The sequence below is a fragment of the Prionailurus viverrinus genome, chromosome A1 (assembly GCF_022837055.1).
Source record: "Prionailurus viverrinus isolate Anna chromosome A1, UM_Priviv_1.0, whole genome shotgun sequence".
Taxonomy (NCBI): domain Eukaryota; kingdom Metazoa; phylum Chordata; class Mammalia; order Carnivora; family Felidae; genus Prionailurus; species Prionailurus viverrinus.
The window spans coordinates 86,974,698-86,989,793 of record NC_062561.1 but is presented as its reverse complement, the minus strand read 5'-3'; the positions used below and the strand labels follow the sequence as shown (position 1 = coordinate 86,989,793).

General features: G+C 35.6%; 1 protein-coding gene across 1 annotated transcript; it reads left to right on the top strand.

Moving 5' to 3' along the window:
- Positions 1 to 1,442: 1,442 nt before the first annotated feature.
- LOC125165751 (olfactory receptor 6F1-like) lies at positions 1,443 to 2,396 on the top strand. Its single transcript, XM_047859045.1, has one exon. It carries the CDS (start codon positions 1,443 to 1,445, stop codon positions 2,394 to 2,396), a length of 954 nt encoding a protein of 317 aa, XP_047715001.1.
- Positions 2,397 to 15,096: the final 12,700 nt, after the last annotated feature.

Genomic DNA, 15,096 nt, shown 5'->3' with positions numbered 1-15,096 from the left:
ATTATATAAACATATATAAACTTATAGACATATGAAATAATATAAACTAAATATATAAACTAATCTTAAAACGTGTAAGTTTATCTTTGTATTTAAATATTTTATTTGTATAAAAGCATTAAATGATTTAAAATTAATTTTTTCTACCATCAAGTTTCCTCCAACAGTTATATATAACATGTGTAACCCTATTTTTAATAAGGGCAGAATTAAATAACCATGATAACTTTTAAAAAGAGAACAGGAATTTTTTCTCTTTGGGATGATGTAGACCTGATTCTTTTGTCACAGCTCTATTGATATTATTTTTCAAACAGTTATTTATTCATTTTATATTAATACTAAGAGAAAAATGTCCGTTAAATAATTATTTTATAAAAGCAATAAAAAATACTTTGGACTTTTCATCTTACACTTATCATCTAAATGTTAATATTTTTCTTATGGAAATAAAGAATCAAACTCAGGAAAAATGTTTTTAAAATAGTCCCACTTCTTTCCTCCAACTGTTTTCTTAAATTATAAGTTCTAAGCCTATTTTTTTTTTATATTTTGGTAGGAAAAGTTAAAAAACTACAATTCTGAATACTATATTGTACACTTAGTAATATCTTATATTAAATGTTATTTCACAGTAATGATTCAATGGAAACAAACTCTATGTTCCTTGAAGAATGAAAGAATTTCTGACTTCAAAGTTATTTTCTTCACTGTTCCTAACTTATGCAGGAAAATTAGTGAATGGAATGACTCTAAAAATAAACAAAGCCAAAATTAGGAAGTTTAAAGGAATACTTACAAAAAATTATTTCCACACAATTGTAGAATCTTACTCTTATTTTCTGGAGATAGAACTTACTTGTCTATCAATCTCCAACCAAACCCTAAATGACAGTGTATAACAGCAGTCACAAAGTTAGTACATTTATTGTCATAAGACAACAGCTATGCCTACGAGTTCCATTATGAGTTCCACCCCATCCACTAGCTCCTGATCTATATGTTGCAGATCTAACCTTCACCATTTTCTAATGCAAGTATGTGAAATACTCAGTGGTGGAATAAAGCCATGTTCTTCCAGCAGCCACATTTGATGTATTAGCTGGTACTATGGTCTTTTAAAACAACCTACCTTGCTGTTTTAAGTTACATCACTTAAAGGGATGTAACTGTGAGAAATATATTTTCTAGCTCAGTTTCTTTCCTTTAAAAGTGAATTATTATACTATTTACTATGGAAAATTATTTTGTAAATCAAGTGAACTAATTCAGGGAAAATTTTTATAAAAATTCAAAATGTTTCTTTTAGCAATTAATTTTTATTATTATTGACTCTAGGTTTATAATGAAATAATGAATAAATAAATAAATAAATATTCCATTCTTGCTCATATGCCATATTCTGGACTTGTTGGCTTATTTCAGATCAGAGACAATGAGATATGGATGGAACAAACCAAACAGCAGTGACAGAGTTCATTTTTCTTGGGTTTTCTAGTGTTCTCTATCTGCGGCTAACCTTGTTTGTGATATTTCTCACTGTGTATCTGCTCTCCCTCATGGGAAACACTCTTATTATTTTCATTGTTCTCACGGATGTCACACTCCAAACACCCATGTACATTTTTTTAGGAAATTTGTCATTCCTGGAGATCTGGTACACCACAGCCACGGTGCCTAAGTTGCTGGCCACCTGCCTCGCACAGGTTGTTACCATCTCTGTTTTTGGTTGTATAACCCAGTACTACTTCTTTTTCTCCATGGGAGCTACAGAGTGCATCCTGCTCGCAGTGATGGCCTATGACCGGTACCTGGCCATCTGCAGTCCTTTAAGGTATTCACTTCTCATGAGTCTTCGGGTGTGCCTGCGATTTTCAGCTGGATCATGGATTGGGGGCTTCATTGCCCCTCTGCTACCTACTATACTCATCTCCCATCTAAGCTTCTGTGGCCCCCAGAAGATCAACCATTTCTTTTGTGACTCAGACCCCATTTTTAAACTGTCTTGCTCTGATACATTTTTGGTGGAGGCCTTGGGCTACACATGTACATCTGTTGTGATTCTAAGTTCTTTCCTTCTCACTATGTTTTCCTATGGATACATTGTGGTCACAATAATCAAGCTGTCTTCCCAAAAAGCTCAGAGGAAAGCTTTGTCCACATGTGCCTCCCACCTCACTGTGGTCACCATTTATTATGGCACCATTATCTTTGCTTATGTTCGCCCTCCAGCCACACACAACTTCACTATTGGTAAAGTGATCTCAGTGTTCTACTGTGTGGTCACTCCATTGGTAAACCCTCTCATATACACCCTGAGAAACAAAGATGTGAAGAAAGCTTTCAGAAAAGTTCTAACAAGAAAGAGATTGCTTTTGACCAGAAAGATGCAATAAATTTGAGAGATATTTTTAAATAATCAGTTTAGAATGGGTTCCCAAGTCACACTTGCAAACAGGAAGAATTAAAAATTACATATAAAATTAATATCATTTAATATGGACATTTTGGGTTGAATTCTACTAAAATAGAATTGTATAACTGCTCTGCTTTAATGTCTTAGTGCAATGCCACAGTGATATGGGTAACTCAAACTTTCTATTCACAAGAGATTCACAACCAGAAAATAGGCTGACTTAATTCCATGTGATATTTAATTGAATGTTTTCAAACTTTACACCTTAATAGTAGGTAAATAGTTGTTTTAATTAAATGATCCAGTGTTATACCATCTGATAGATGGGCTATTATAAATGTGTCAGTTTTTACCTCAAAATAACTCAATCAATAAATGTTGTTAAAAACATATGATGAGCTAGGGACTGCATTTAATTGGTGTTTATATAACTGTGGATATAAACTGAAATAGATACTTATTTAGAAGACTTTGGGTAATTAACTTTTTCTGGATGATAGAAATAGTAGAAATACATTATATTAAATTTTTTCTCGATAATACAACTGGATCTTAAGATGTTAGCAGAGGTTGTGGGCACTTGGGTGGCTCAGTCAGTTAAGTGGCCAAATTTCAATTCAGGTAATGATCTCAGCTCCTGAGGTTGAGCTCTGCATCAGGCTCTGCACTGACAATTTAGAGCCTGGAGCCTACTTCAGATTCTGTCCCCCCTCTCTCTCTGACCCTTCCCTGCTCATGCTCTGCCTCTCTCTCAAAAATAAAATAAAATATTTTAAAAATATATTAAAAAATAAATAAAAGGAGAAAAATATATGGACTTTATTAAATATTTTTTATGTGCATATATAGGAGTGTTTAAAAGGAAAATGAAGACCCAAAGAAGCTGTTGGGCCCAAAAGCTTATATATCATTTTAAACAAACAACTATAACTTGTTGGGATATGCCAAGAACAAGGGCATTGACTAGTATTAGTAAATTGTGGGTGAGTGCCCACCAAACCTATGGGAGGGACTAAAGAATGATTAGTGCCATTTTAGTAGGTTATTCCGACCTCAACAGCTAAACTGCAATATGTGTTCTTGGGACAGGGAGGGCATTTTTCTTATTGGAAATACTATGATTTGCTTTTAGAAAGAAATGGAAGGTCAAGGAATCCTTCCAGCATCTTCTATTTCTCAAGTACTTTCAGCTCAAAATAATCAAAATGACCAAATGGCATTTTGGGGGTAGCATATTTGAACCCCTCAAACCTGGAGATATTTCCTTATCCCATTAATGGTAGTAATCATCCCAAAATAAGATTTCTTGGAAAAATGTATATCTAAGTATTCCATTTATGACTTTATTCATCCAATGGCTCTAACTAGGTTACTTATTTTATTTTCTTTTATTTTTTTCTTTTCCTTTCTTTTCTTTTTTCTTTCATTTTATTTTATTTTATTTTATTTTATTTTATTTTATTTTATTATTTTATTTATTTTTGTTAAGGAAGCCAGAATCTGGGGGTGGTTTTGTGTATTTCATAAAGAAAAATGTGAGTCATTTAATCCAACTGCAATTTAAAGACACACAAAAGAAGCTTGCTTGGTCCATTCATTTATTTTAATTATATGCATTATTTTTATAAACTTTTAGAGCTTACTTTAAAAAACAACAGCCAATATGTTTTCACAGGAAAAGGGAACATTTGGTTATAAAAATAAGCATCACATTCCAGTAGGTAATTCTCATTAAAGCAGATTATCATGAAGTCTCAAAATCTGTGCTGCTGGAGATTAAAGAGTGAGATCATAAAAAAAGGCAAATGTGAGTCAGTGTACAATTATTTCTAACAAGACAATGTCAATACAGAAGTTAAAAATATTTTAATTTGTATATAAAACCAGAACAGAATTTTAAGAAATTTTATAGAATATAATGGAGACAAGAAATATTTTATATAGAGAAGAGTTACTTAGAATTTCTTTGCTGAATCTTGACAGTTTATTTATGAATACAGGCTTCACAAAATAAAATAACAATGTATATAAAGGTATCTTTTATAAGTAAGCGATTTCTTGATTAGGAAATTGTAAACATTTTTCTTGCTTGGCTCTAATTTTTCTTGTATAAATTAACTAAAATAAATATTTCCTGTAAATTTTGAAAGTTTGTGCGTAACTGATTATTTTCTTGTAAAACAAGCTTAAATTATGGAAGTTTTTATGTAAAAAAACTTAACTCAGTTGTATTCTATTATTATTAACAAAACAACACACACACACACACATCATATGTTGTGGTGATGTGGGAAACAAGAGACAAAAGAAAAAGTAGATAAAACTAAATTCATTTTGGGAAACAAAGGCAGAAAGAAATGTTTATAAAATTAAACCTCCTTGTACCCTGCAGCCCATTGATATATACTACAGGCAGAGTCAAAGATTTCTCCAAGAGCTCCCTACAGTTAATGTTCCCTCTCAATGTTAATGCTTTGATAGAGGGAAAAACAACCTTATCTTGACAAAAGCCAGGCCGCCAATCCTGTAAGTCGTCTTTAGCATGTGAAAATCCTCTTGGAAACTAACCCTCCTGTTTGCCTATCCAAACTTCCAAGTATAACATCAGTCAATCCAAACATTTCTAGGGCAGCACTTTCTGCCCATGGATACTGTGCCCATGCATTAATAAAACCACTTTTTTAAAAATATTATTTATTTATTTATTTATTTTTAAATGTACATCCAAATTAGTTAGCATATAGTGCAACAATGATTTCAGGAGTAGATTCCTTAGTGCCCCTTACCCATTTAGCCCTTTCCCCCTCCCATACCCCCTCCAGTAGCCCTGTTTGTTCTCCATATTTATGGGTCTATTATGTTTTGTCCCCCTCCCTGTTTTTATACTATATTTGTTTCCCTTCCTTTATCTTCATGTGTTTTGTCTCTTAAAGTCCTCATTTGAGTGAAGTCAAATGATATTTGTCTTTTTTCTGACTGAAGAATTTCACTTTGCCTAATACCCTCCACTTCCATCCATGAAGTTGCAAATGGCAAGATTTTATTCTTTTTGATTGCTGAGTAATATTCCACTATATGTGCATACGCACACACAGACACACACACACACACACACACACACATACATATGTATCTTGAAAGATTAGAGAAAAAAGGGGGGGGGGAGAAAAAAGGAAATCGTTTGAAAATTTGTAAAAATGAATACACTGAAGTAGACTAAAGTGAAATGATGGAAATAAAATAGAATTTGAAAAAAATTACACAAAAGTAAAGAATATAGTAAAATATAAAGAAAAATATTTTAATAAAAATTAAAAATAATGGTTTTTTTCCTCTTTCTGTATTCAGGAAAAAGAAAATAAATGAAAATAGAAAAAAAGTAAAAAAAATGAAAATTGAATAGATGGACCTGCTAACAGACTAAATACGACTGAAATTATTTTGTTTTACCCTAGAAGTCAGACTATGAAGAGCTTTATTGTCCATAATCAGGCCATGAGACTTCTGTTTGTGAAGAGCAAGATTGGCCCAGTTGGGCGGGGCTTAGTGTAAGGGCTCCGTTTCCACTAGATGGCGCTGCTAGCCTACTACTGGGGTGGATTGTTGTGCTGGTCTTAGGTGCATATGTGTATGCTGGGGAGCTTTGAGAATGGTGTCACATAGTTACTCAGTCTCTATTGTCAGAACTCTGTTCTCCCCAATCAGCAAACACACACCCATCCTTTGTCTTCAGCTTTTGTCCACTTCCTGCTTTTACACAAGCCCCAGGTAGTACCTCTCCCCCGAGTTTTGTCTCAGATGTGGCTACCTTACCTGGTCCCCCACTTCTGAGGGTCTGCAGCTTTGACACGTTCCACCCCTCTGCAAGGATCTGAAATCATTTCAGATACCCCATAAATCCACCTGAAGACTGAGAGAACAAACACTACAGCTAAAGGGAGGGAAGAAGCCACATTGAAGCAGGTAGGAAATATGGAGATGTGGTTTTGGAGAGAAACAGACCTTGGGTGCTACAGAGAAACAGAGATATCTTGTTTGCAGAAAAAGGCCAGAGAGAGAGAAGCACACAGGGGAATGCAATGGGAGAATGCTTTCCCAGGGACATTGGTTGGGAAAATGAGAGGAGTTGATTTTTTTGTCAGTTGTTGCAACCAGGAAGACTGAAAGACTGGAGTTTTAAAGGTCTGAAGGCTTGGTTGGGATAGAGCCCTGAGAGCATTGCCCTACTCCTGGAGAGAGGGTGGGCAAACTACAATACACACTACATGGGAGCAGAACATGTAGAAACACCAATCCGAAGAGCCTCTGAGGTATAAAGGGGATAAATTCTTCACTCTTCTTGGAGTGTGTCTCTGAGGTGTAGCAATCACAGAGATGCCTCTCCAAGGAAAAAGGAACGGGTTGTTGGACTTTTAGTTTTTTAATGTTTATTTATTTTTGAGAAAGAGTAACAGAGTGTGAGGGAGGGAGAGGCAGAGAAAGAGAGTGGGAGACACAGAATCTGAAACAGGCTCCAGACTCCAGGCTCCAGGTACTGAGATGTCAGCACATACCCTGATGTGGGACTTGAACTTGAAAACAATGATCATGACCTAGGCCAAAGTTGGATACTTAACCTACTAAGCCACCCAGGCATCCTAAGCCTAGAGTTTTAAAAGTCAGCAAGGTTGGCTGTTCTAAAGACTGGAAGACACTCTGCTCCCTGGAGCAAAGGCAGGCAAACAATTGGAAGATAAAAATTATGGAAATAGCAATCTTCAAAACGCCTGGACCACAATGGGGAGATTATTTGCACTTCTCAGTGTCCCTCCTGGAGAAGCAATGTGCACAGAGGCACCTGTCCAGGGACAAAGGGGTCAGCTGGTGAGTTTTCCTTCTCCAAAGACTCAGCATAAATGCAGAGCTGATTCCAGTAAACAGCACAATGCCAACACTTGATGCCTAGCTTGCTTATACCAATCCCACATCCCTGCACTCTGGCAGTACTGCCCTTCTCAGTCAAGCTTGTCTCAGTCCCAGTGTGGTGGACCCCTTCCCCAAATGACCAGCCCAAGCCTTTGTCCTATGCACATTTCTCAATCATAGAGTTCTGCAGGTCTTCAGTTGTACTAGGAGTATTACTGGAGATCACCTAACAAGTCAATTAGAGCACACCTATTTAGAATTCATCACACTCTGACCAAGGACCAAACACTGTCCACTTCAGGCAAAGAGAGCCTCTGCAGATGAATTTCCTGAAGGATAGAGCAGGCAAATGCTAACATCAGATCACATACAAGGCACACAACAGACATCCCTGGTAGCACCAGGCCTAGATACTATATGACCTCTTCTTTATAAAGATATTACTCTTAGGAGCAAGAAACATGCCCGGCTTTTTTTTAAACACAGAAGCATGCAAAGACTTAGACAAAATGCTAAGATGGAGGAATATACCCAAACGAAAGAACAAGATAAGATCATGGCCAGAGATCTGAATGACACAGATATAAGTAACATGCCTGATGGAGAATTTAATGAAACAATCATAAGGATACTGACTAGGCTTAATAAAAGAAATGAAGACTTCAGGGAGGCCTTTCCCACAGTCATGAAAGGGATTAAAAAGTCTGTCAAAAATGAAAAAATGTGGGGCGCCTGGGTGGCTCAGTCGGTTAAGCGTCCGACTTCGGCTCAAGTCATGATCTCGCGGTCCGTGAGTTCGAGCCCCGCGTTGGGCTCTGTGCTGACAGCTTAGAGCCTGGAGCCTGTTTCAGATTCTGTGTCTCCCTCTCTCTCTCTGACCCTCCCCCGTTCATGCTCTGTCTCTCTCTATCTCAAAAATAAATAAACGTTAAACAAAATTTAAAAAAAAAATGAAAAAATGCAATAACTGAGCTTCCAAACAGATTTGTGCAATGAACACAAGGGATGAAGAAGAAGAGGAATGAATAAATGATATAGAATATAAAAAATGGATAAATAATGGAACATAATTAAGCTGAATTTAGGGAAATAGCAAGTACATAAAAAGTAATAACATATTAGTATAGCAAAAGAAGAAGAGAAAGAAAATTTATTTGAGGAAATAATATCTGAAAATTCCCTAACCTGGGGAAAAAAAGAGATGCCCAGATCCAGCAGTAGCAGAGAACTCCCATCAAAATCAACAAAAGCAAGCCAACAACCAGTCATGTGGTAATTAAAATGCAGAATATAGTGATAATGAAAAAAAATATTTTAAGTAGGAAGACAAAAGTAATCCCTAACTTATAAGGGAAGATGCGTAATGCTAGCTGCAGATCTCTAAATAGAAATTTGGCAAGTCATGGGGCAGTAGTGGCATGATATATTGAATGTGCTCAATGGGAAAAATATATAATGAAGAAAACTCTATCTAGCAAGACTTTCATTCAAAATAGTATAGAAAAATAGTTTCTAAGACTAATAAAAGTAATGGAATTTGCCCTCCTAGACAATCACTGCAAGTTATATTAAAGGGGACATTTTGGGTGGAAAAAGAAGGTCAAAAGTGAAAAAGATAGGAAAAGAACAGAGAAAATCTCCAAACACTATGACAAAACAAGTAATAAAATGGGACTAAATACACATCTATCAATAATTATTCTGAATGTAAATGGACTAAAAACTTCAATCAAAAGACATAGAGTGTCAGAATGGTAAAAAAAAAAATGTAGTTATATGGTGCCTACAAGAAACTCACTTTAGGCCAGAAGACAGCTGAAGATTGAAAATCAGAGGATGGAGAAGCAATTATCATGGAGAAGGACATCACAATAAAGCCAGAGTAGCCACATTTATCAGAAAAACTAAATTTAAACCAGAGACTGTAACAAGAAAAGTAGGGCACAATATCATGATAAAGAGGTCTATTGAACAAGAACATCTAACATTCGTAAATATTTATGTCCCCAATGTGTGGACTCAACTATACAAACAATAACAAATATAAAGGAACTCATTTATTAGATCATACCATATATATCTAATCTATCAAGCTCTTTTCAACAACCAGACAAAAATTCATCTAGGATCTAGCATCATTTATATGATTTGTGTGTGTGCGTGTGTGTGAGTGTGTGTGTGTTGTTTTTAATTTTTGAATTTAACTTTTTTTACCTTGTTAATTCCATTCTTTCCTTCAAAAGGAAAAAACAAAGGATTTTACCCCAAAAGAGAGAACAGGAAAAAACAACAGCCAGGGACTGAAACAACATAGATACAAGAAAGATTTCTGAACCTGAATTTAGATCACGATAATAAGAATACTAGCTTGTGTTGAAAATAGATTAGAATCCCTTCCTGAGGAGATAAAAGAAGTAAACTCTAGTCAGGATGAAATAACATATGCTTATAACTGAGCGGCAACCTCGAACAGACGCCACGCGCGACAAGGATGGATGAAGCAGAGCCATGAATCAGAAAAATATGCAGCCAAGAATTCTTTATCCAGCAAGGCTGTCATTCAAAATAGAAGGAGAAATAAAAAGTTTCCAAGACAAACAAAAATTAAAGGAGTTTGTGACCACTAAACCAGTCCTGTAAGAAATTTTAAAGTGCATTCTCTGAGGGGAGGGAAAAAAAATCAACAAAGAATAGAAATGACAAGAGAACAACACCAGAAACTCCAACTCTACAGGCAACATAATGGCAATAAATTCATATATTTCAGTACTCACTTTAAACATCAATGGACTGTTCCAATCAAAACATATAGAGTAACAGAATGGATAAGAAAATAAGGTCCCTCTTTATGCTGTTTACAAGAGACCCACTTTAGATTTAAAAGCGTCTTCACATTGAAAGTAAGGTATGCAGAACCCTCTATCATGCTAATAGTCACCAAAAGAGAGCCAGAGTAGCCATACTTGTATCAGAATATCTAGACTTTAAAATAAAGACTGTAACAAGTGATGAAGAAGGGCATTATATTATTAAGGGATCTGTTCACTAAGAAGAACTAAAAATTGTAAACATTTATGCTCCAAATGTGGAAGTATCCAACTATATAACTCACTTAATCACAAACATAAAGAAACTCCTTGATAATAATACTATAATAGTAAGGAACTTCAAAACCCCACACTTACAGCAAACTTACAGCACACTTCAACACTTACAACAATGGATAGATCATCTAAAGAGCAAACCAACAAGGAAAAAATTTCTTCAAATGATACACTGGACCTGTTGGACTTAACAGATATATTCAGAACATTTCATCCCAAAACAACAGAATATACTTTCTTCTCCAGTGCACATGGAACGTTCTCTAGAATAGATCACATACTGGGACACATATTAGCCCTCAAGAAGTACAAAAATGTCAAGATCATGCTGTGCAAATTTTCAGACCACAACATTCTGAAACTTGAAATCAAGGACAAGAAACAATGTGGAAAGATAACGAATAATTGGAGACTAAAGAATATCTTACTAAACAATGAATGGGCTAACCGTGAAGTTAAAGAGAAAATTAAACAGTACATGGAAGCTACAGAAAATGGTAACACAACAGCCCAAAAGCTCTGAGATGCAGCAAATGTGGTCATAACAGGGAAATATGTAGTAATTCAAGCCTTCCTGAAGAAGAAAGAAAGCTCTCAGATACACAACTTAATCCTACACCTGAAAGAGCTGGAAATAATCAGCAAACAAAACCCCAAACCAGGAGAAGACAGGAAATAATAAAGATTAGAGCAGAAATCAATGCTATCAAAACAAACAAACAAACAAACAAACAAAAACAGTAGAACAGATCAATGAACCCAGAAGCTGGTTCTTTGAAAGAATTAACAAAATTGATAAACCAGTAGCCAGTTTGATCAAAAAGAAGAAGGAAAGGACTCAAATAATTAAAATCAAGTATTAAAGAGGAGAGATCACAACCAACACGGCAGCAATACAAACAATAATAAGAAAATGTTATGAGCAATTATATACTAATAAAATGGGCACTCTGGGGTAAATGGATGAATTCCTATAAACATATAGATTATCAAAAATGAAACAGGAGGAAATAAAAAATTTGAACAGATCCATAACCAGTAAAGAAATCAAGTTATTAATAAAAAAATTTCAAAATAACAAGAGTCCAGGGCTGGATGGCTTTCCAGGGGACATCTACCAAACATTTAAAGAAGGGTTAACACCTATTCTCTTGAAGCTATTCCAAAAAATGGTTTCTGTGAAGCCAGCATTACCTTAGTTCCAAAAACAGAGACACCACTAAAAAGGAGAACAATAGACCAATTTCCCTGATGAACATGAGTGCAAAAATCCTCAACAAGATACTAGCCAACCTGATCCAACAATACCTTAAAAGAATTATTCACCACGACAAACTGGGATGCATGCCTGGGATGCAGGAATCTTTGAATGTCAGCAAAACAATCAATGTGATTCATCACATCAATAAAAGAAAGGACAAGAACCACACGATCCTCTCAATAGATGCAGAGAAAGCATTTGACAAAATAAAGCATCTTTTATTGACAAAAACTCTAAAGAAAGAAGGTAGGTATAGAAGGATCAAACTCGACATCACAAAAGCCATATATGAACGACCCAAAGCTAATATCATTCTCAATGGGGAAACACTGAGAGTTTTCCCCCTAAGGTCAGGAACAAGACAGGGATGTCCACTCTCGCCACTCTTATTCAACATAATATTGGAAGACAACACAAAGAATCACAATCAGGCAACACAAAGAAATAAAAGGCATCCAAATCGGCCAGGAGGAGGTGAAACTTTCACCCTTTTTTGATGACGTCGTACTCTATATGGAAAACCCAAAAGATTCCACCAAAAAAAAAAAAAACTGCTGGAACTGATCCATGAATTCAGCAAAGTTGCAGGATGTAAAATCAATGCACAAAAATCAGTTGCATCCCTATACACCAATAACAAAGCAACAGAAAGAGAAATCAAGGAATTGATCCCATTTACAATTGCACCAAAAACCTTAAAATACCTAGGAATAAACAAAACCGAAGTGGTGAAAAATCTATGAACTGAAAAGTATACAAAGCTTGTGAAAGAAATTGCAGAAACCAAAAAAAAAAAAACCAAAAAACAAAAAACAAAAACAGAAAACATATTCCATGCTCCTGAATAGGAAGAACAAATATTGTTAAAATGCCAATACTACCTAAAGGAATCTACATATGCAATGCAGTCCCTATCAAAGTAACACCAGCATTCATCACAGAGCTAGAACAAACAATCCTAAAATTTGTATGGAACCAGAAAAGACCCCGAATAGCCAAAGCAATCTCGACAAAGCAAACCAAAGCTGAGGCATCACAATCCCAGATGTCAAGCTGTATTACAAAGCTGTAGTCATCAAGACAGTATGGTACTGGCAGAAAAACAGACACTCAGATAATGAAACAGAAGAGAGAACCCAGAAATTAACCCTCAGATGTATGGCCAACTAATCTTTGACAAGGCAGGAAGGAATATCCAATGCAATTAAGACAGTATCTTCAGCAAATAATGCTGGGAAAACTAGACAAAGACATACAGAAAAATGAACCTGGGACACTTTCCTTCACCATACACACAATGAAACTAAACTGGATGAAAAACCTAAACATTAAGACAGGAAGAGATCAAAATCCCTGAGGAAAAAGCAGGCAAAACCTCTTTGACCTCGACTGCAGCAACTTCTTACTCAAAACATCTCTGGAGGCAAGGGAAACAAAAGCTAAAGTGAACTATTGGGACCTCATCAAAATAAAAACCTGCACGCCAAAGGAAACAATCAACAAAACTAAAAGGCAACCAACAGAATGGGAGAAGATATTTGCAAATGAATATCAAAGAAAGGGTTAGTATCCAAATATCTATAAAGAACTTATCAAACTCAACACTTAAATAATTCAGTGAAGAAAAGGGCAAAAGACATGAATAGACACTTTTTCAAAGAAGACATGCAGATGGACAACCAACACATGAAAAATTGCTCAACATCACTCATCATCAGGGAAATACAAATCAAAAGCAGAATGAGATACCACCTGACACCTGTCAGAATGGCTAACATTAACAACTCAGGCAACAACAGATGTTGGTGAAGATGCAGAGAAAGAGGATCTCTTTTGCATTGTTGGTGTCAGTGCAAGCTGGTGCAGCCACCCTGGAAAACAGCACAGAGGTTCCTCAAAAAATTAAAAATAGAACTTACCCTATGATCCAGCAGTTGCATTACTAGGTATTTATTCATGGAATACAGGTATGCTGTCTCAAAGGGACATGTGCATCACAATGCTTATAGCAGTAATATCAACAATAGCCAAAGTATGGGAGAGCCCAAATATACATAGGTGGATAAATGGATAAAGATGTGGTATATATATCCAATGGAGTATTACTCAGTAATCAAAAAGTATGATATCTTTCCATTTGCAACTATGTGGATGGAACTAGAGGGTATTAAGCTAAGCAAAATTAGTCAGTCAGAGAAAGACAAATATCATATGAATTCACTCATCTGAGGACTTTAAGATACAAAACAGATGAACATAAATGAAGCAACACAAAAATAATATAAAAACAGGGATGGGGACAAACATAAGAGACTTTTAAATATAGACAACAAACAGAGGTTTGCTGGTGGTTTGAGGGAGGGGGGATGGGCTAAATGGGTAAGGGACATTAAGGAATCTACTCCTGAAATCATTGTTGCACTATACACTAACTAACTTGGATGTAAATTAAAAAAATAATAATAATTAAATTGCTTAAAAAAGAGAGAAAGAAAACAAACTGAATGTTATTGGAGAGAGGTGAGTTGGAGATTGGCTAGATTGGTGATGGGTATTAAGGATGGCAATTGTGATGACAACTGGGTGTCATATGTAATTGATGAATCACTGTATTCTCCTGAAACCAATATCACACTGTATGTTACCTAACTACATTTTAGAAAAAAGAAAAAAAAAAAAAGAAAAAGAAATGGGCAGAAGACTTAAATAGATATTTTTCCAAAGGAGATTTACAGATGGCCAACAGAAAAATGGAAAGATGCTCAACATCACTCATCATCAGGGGATACAAATCAAAACTTCAATTAAATTCCACCTTACACTTGTCAGAATGGTAAAATTAACAGCGCAAAAACAACAGGTGTTTCTGAGGGTGAGGGTAAAATGAACACTCTCACACTGCTGATGGGATTACAAATTGGTGCAGCCACTCTGGAAAACAAAGAGTTAATACTAGAACTACCCTATACTCCAGCATTCGTGGGACTAAGTATTTACCTAAAAGATACAAAAACAATAACTCAGAGGGACACATGCACCCTGATTGCTTATAGAAGCATTACCAACAATACCCAAGTTATGGAAACAGACCAACTGTCCATTGACTGATGAAGGGATAAAGATGTGGTATATACCCAGCCATGAAAAAGAATGAAATTTTGCCATTTTCAATGATGTGGATGGAGCTAGAGAAGATTATTCTAAGTGAAATAAGTCAGGCACAAGAAGACAAATACCCTATGATTTCACTCATATGTGGAATTAAAGAAACAAGTGAACATAGTGGGAGAGGGAAAGAATAGAAAACCAAGAAATAGACTCTTAACTATATTGAACAAACCCTTACCAGATGGGAGGCAGGTGGAAGATAGGTTACATAGGTGATGGGGATTAAGGAGGGCACTTGTGAT

Bases quoted from the DNA above. Each gene is read 5' to 3' on its own strand.
- LOC125165751 (XM_047859045.1), top strand. From the start codon at position 1,443: ATGGATGGAACAAACCAAACAGCAGTGACAGAGTTCATTTTTCTTGGG.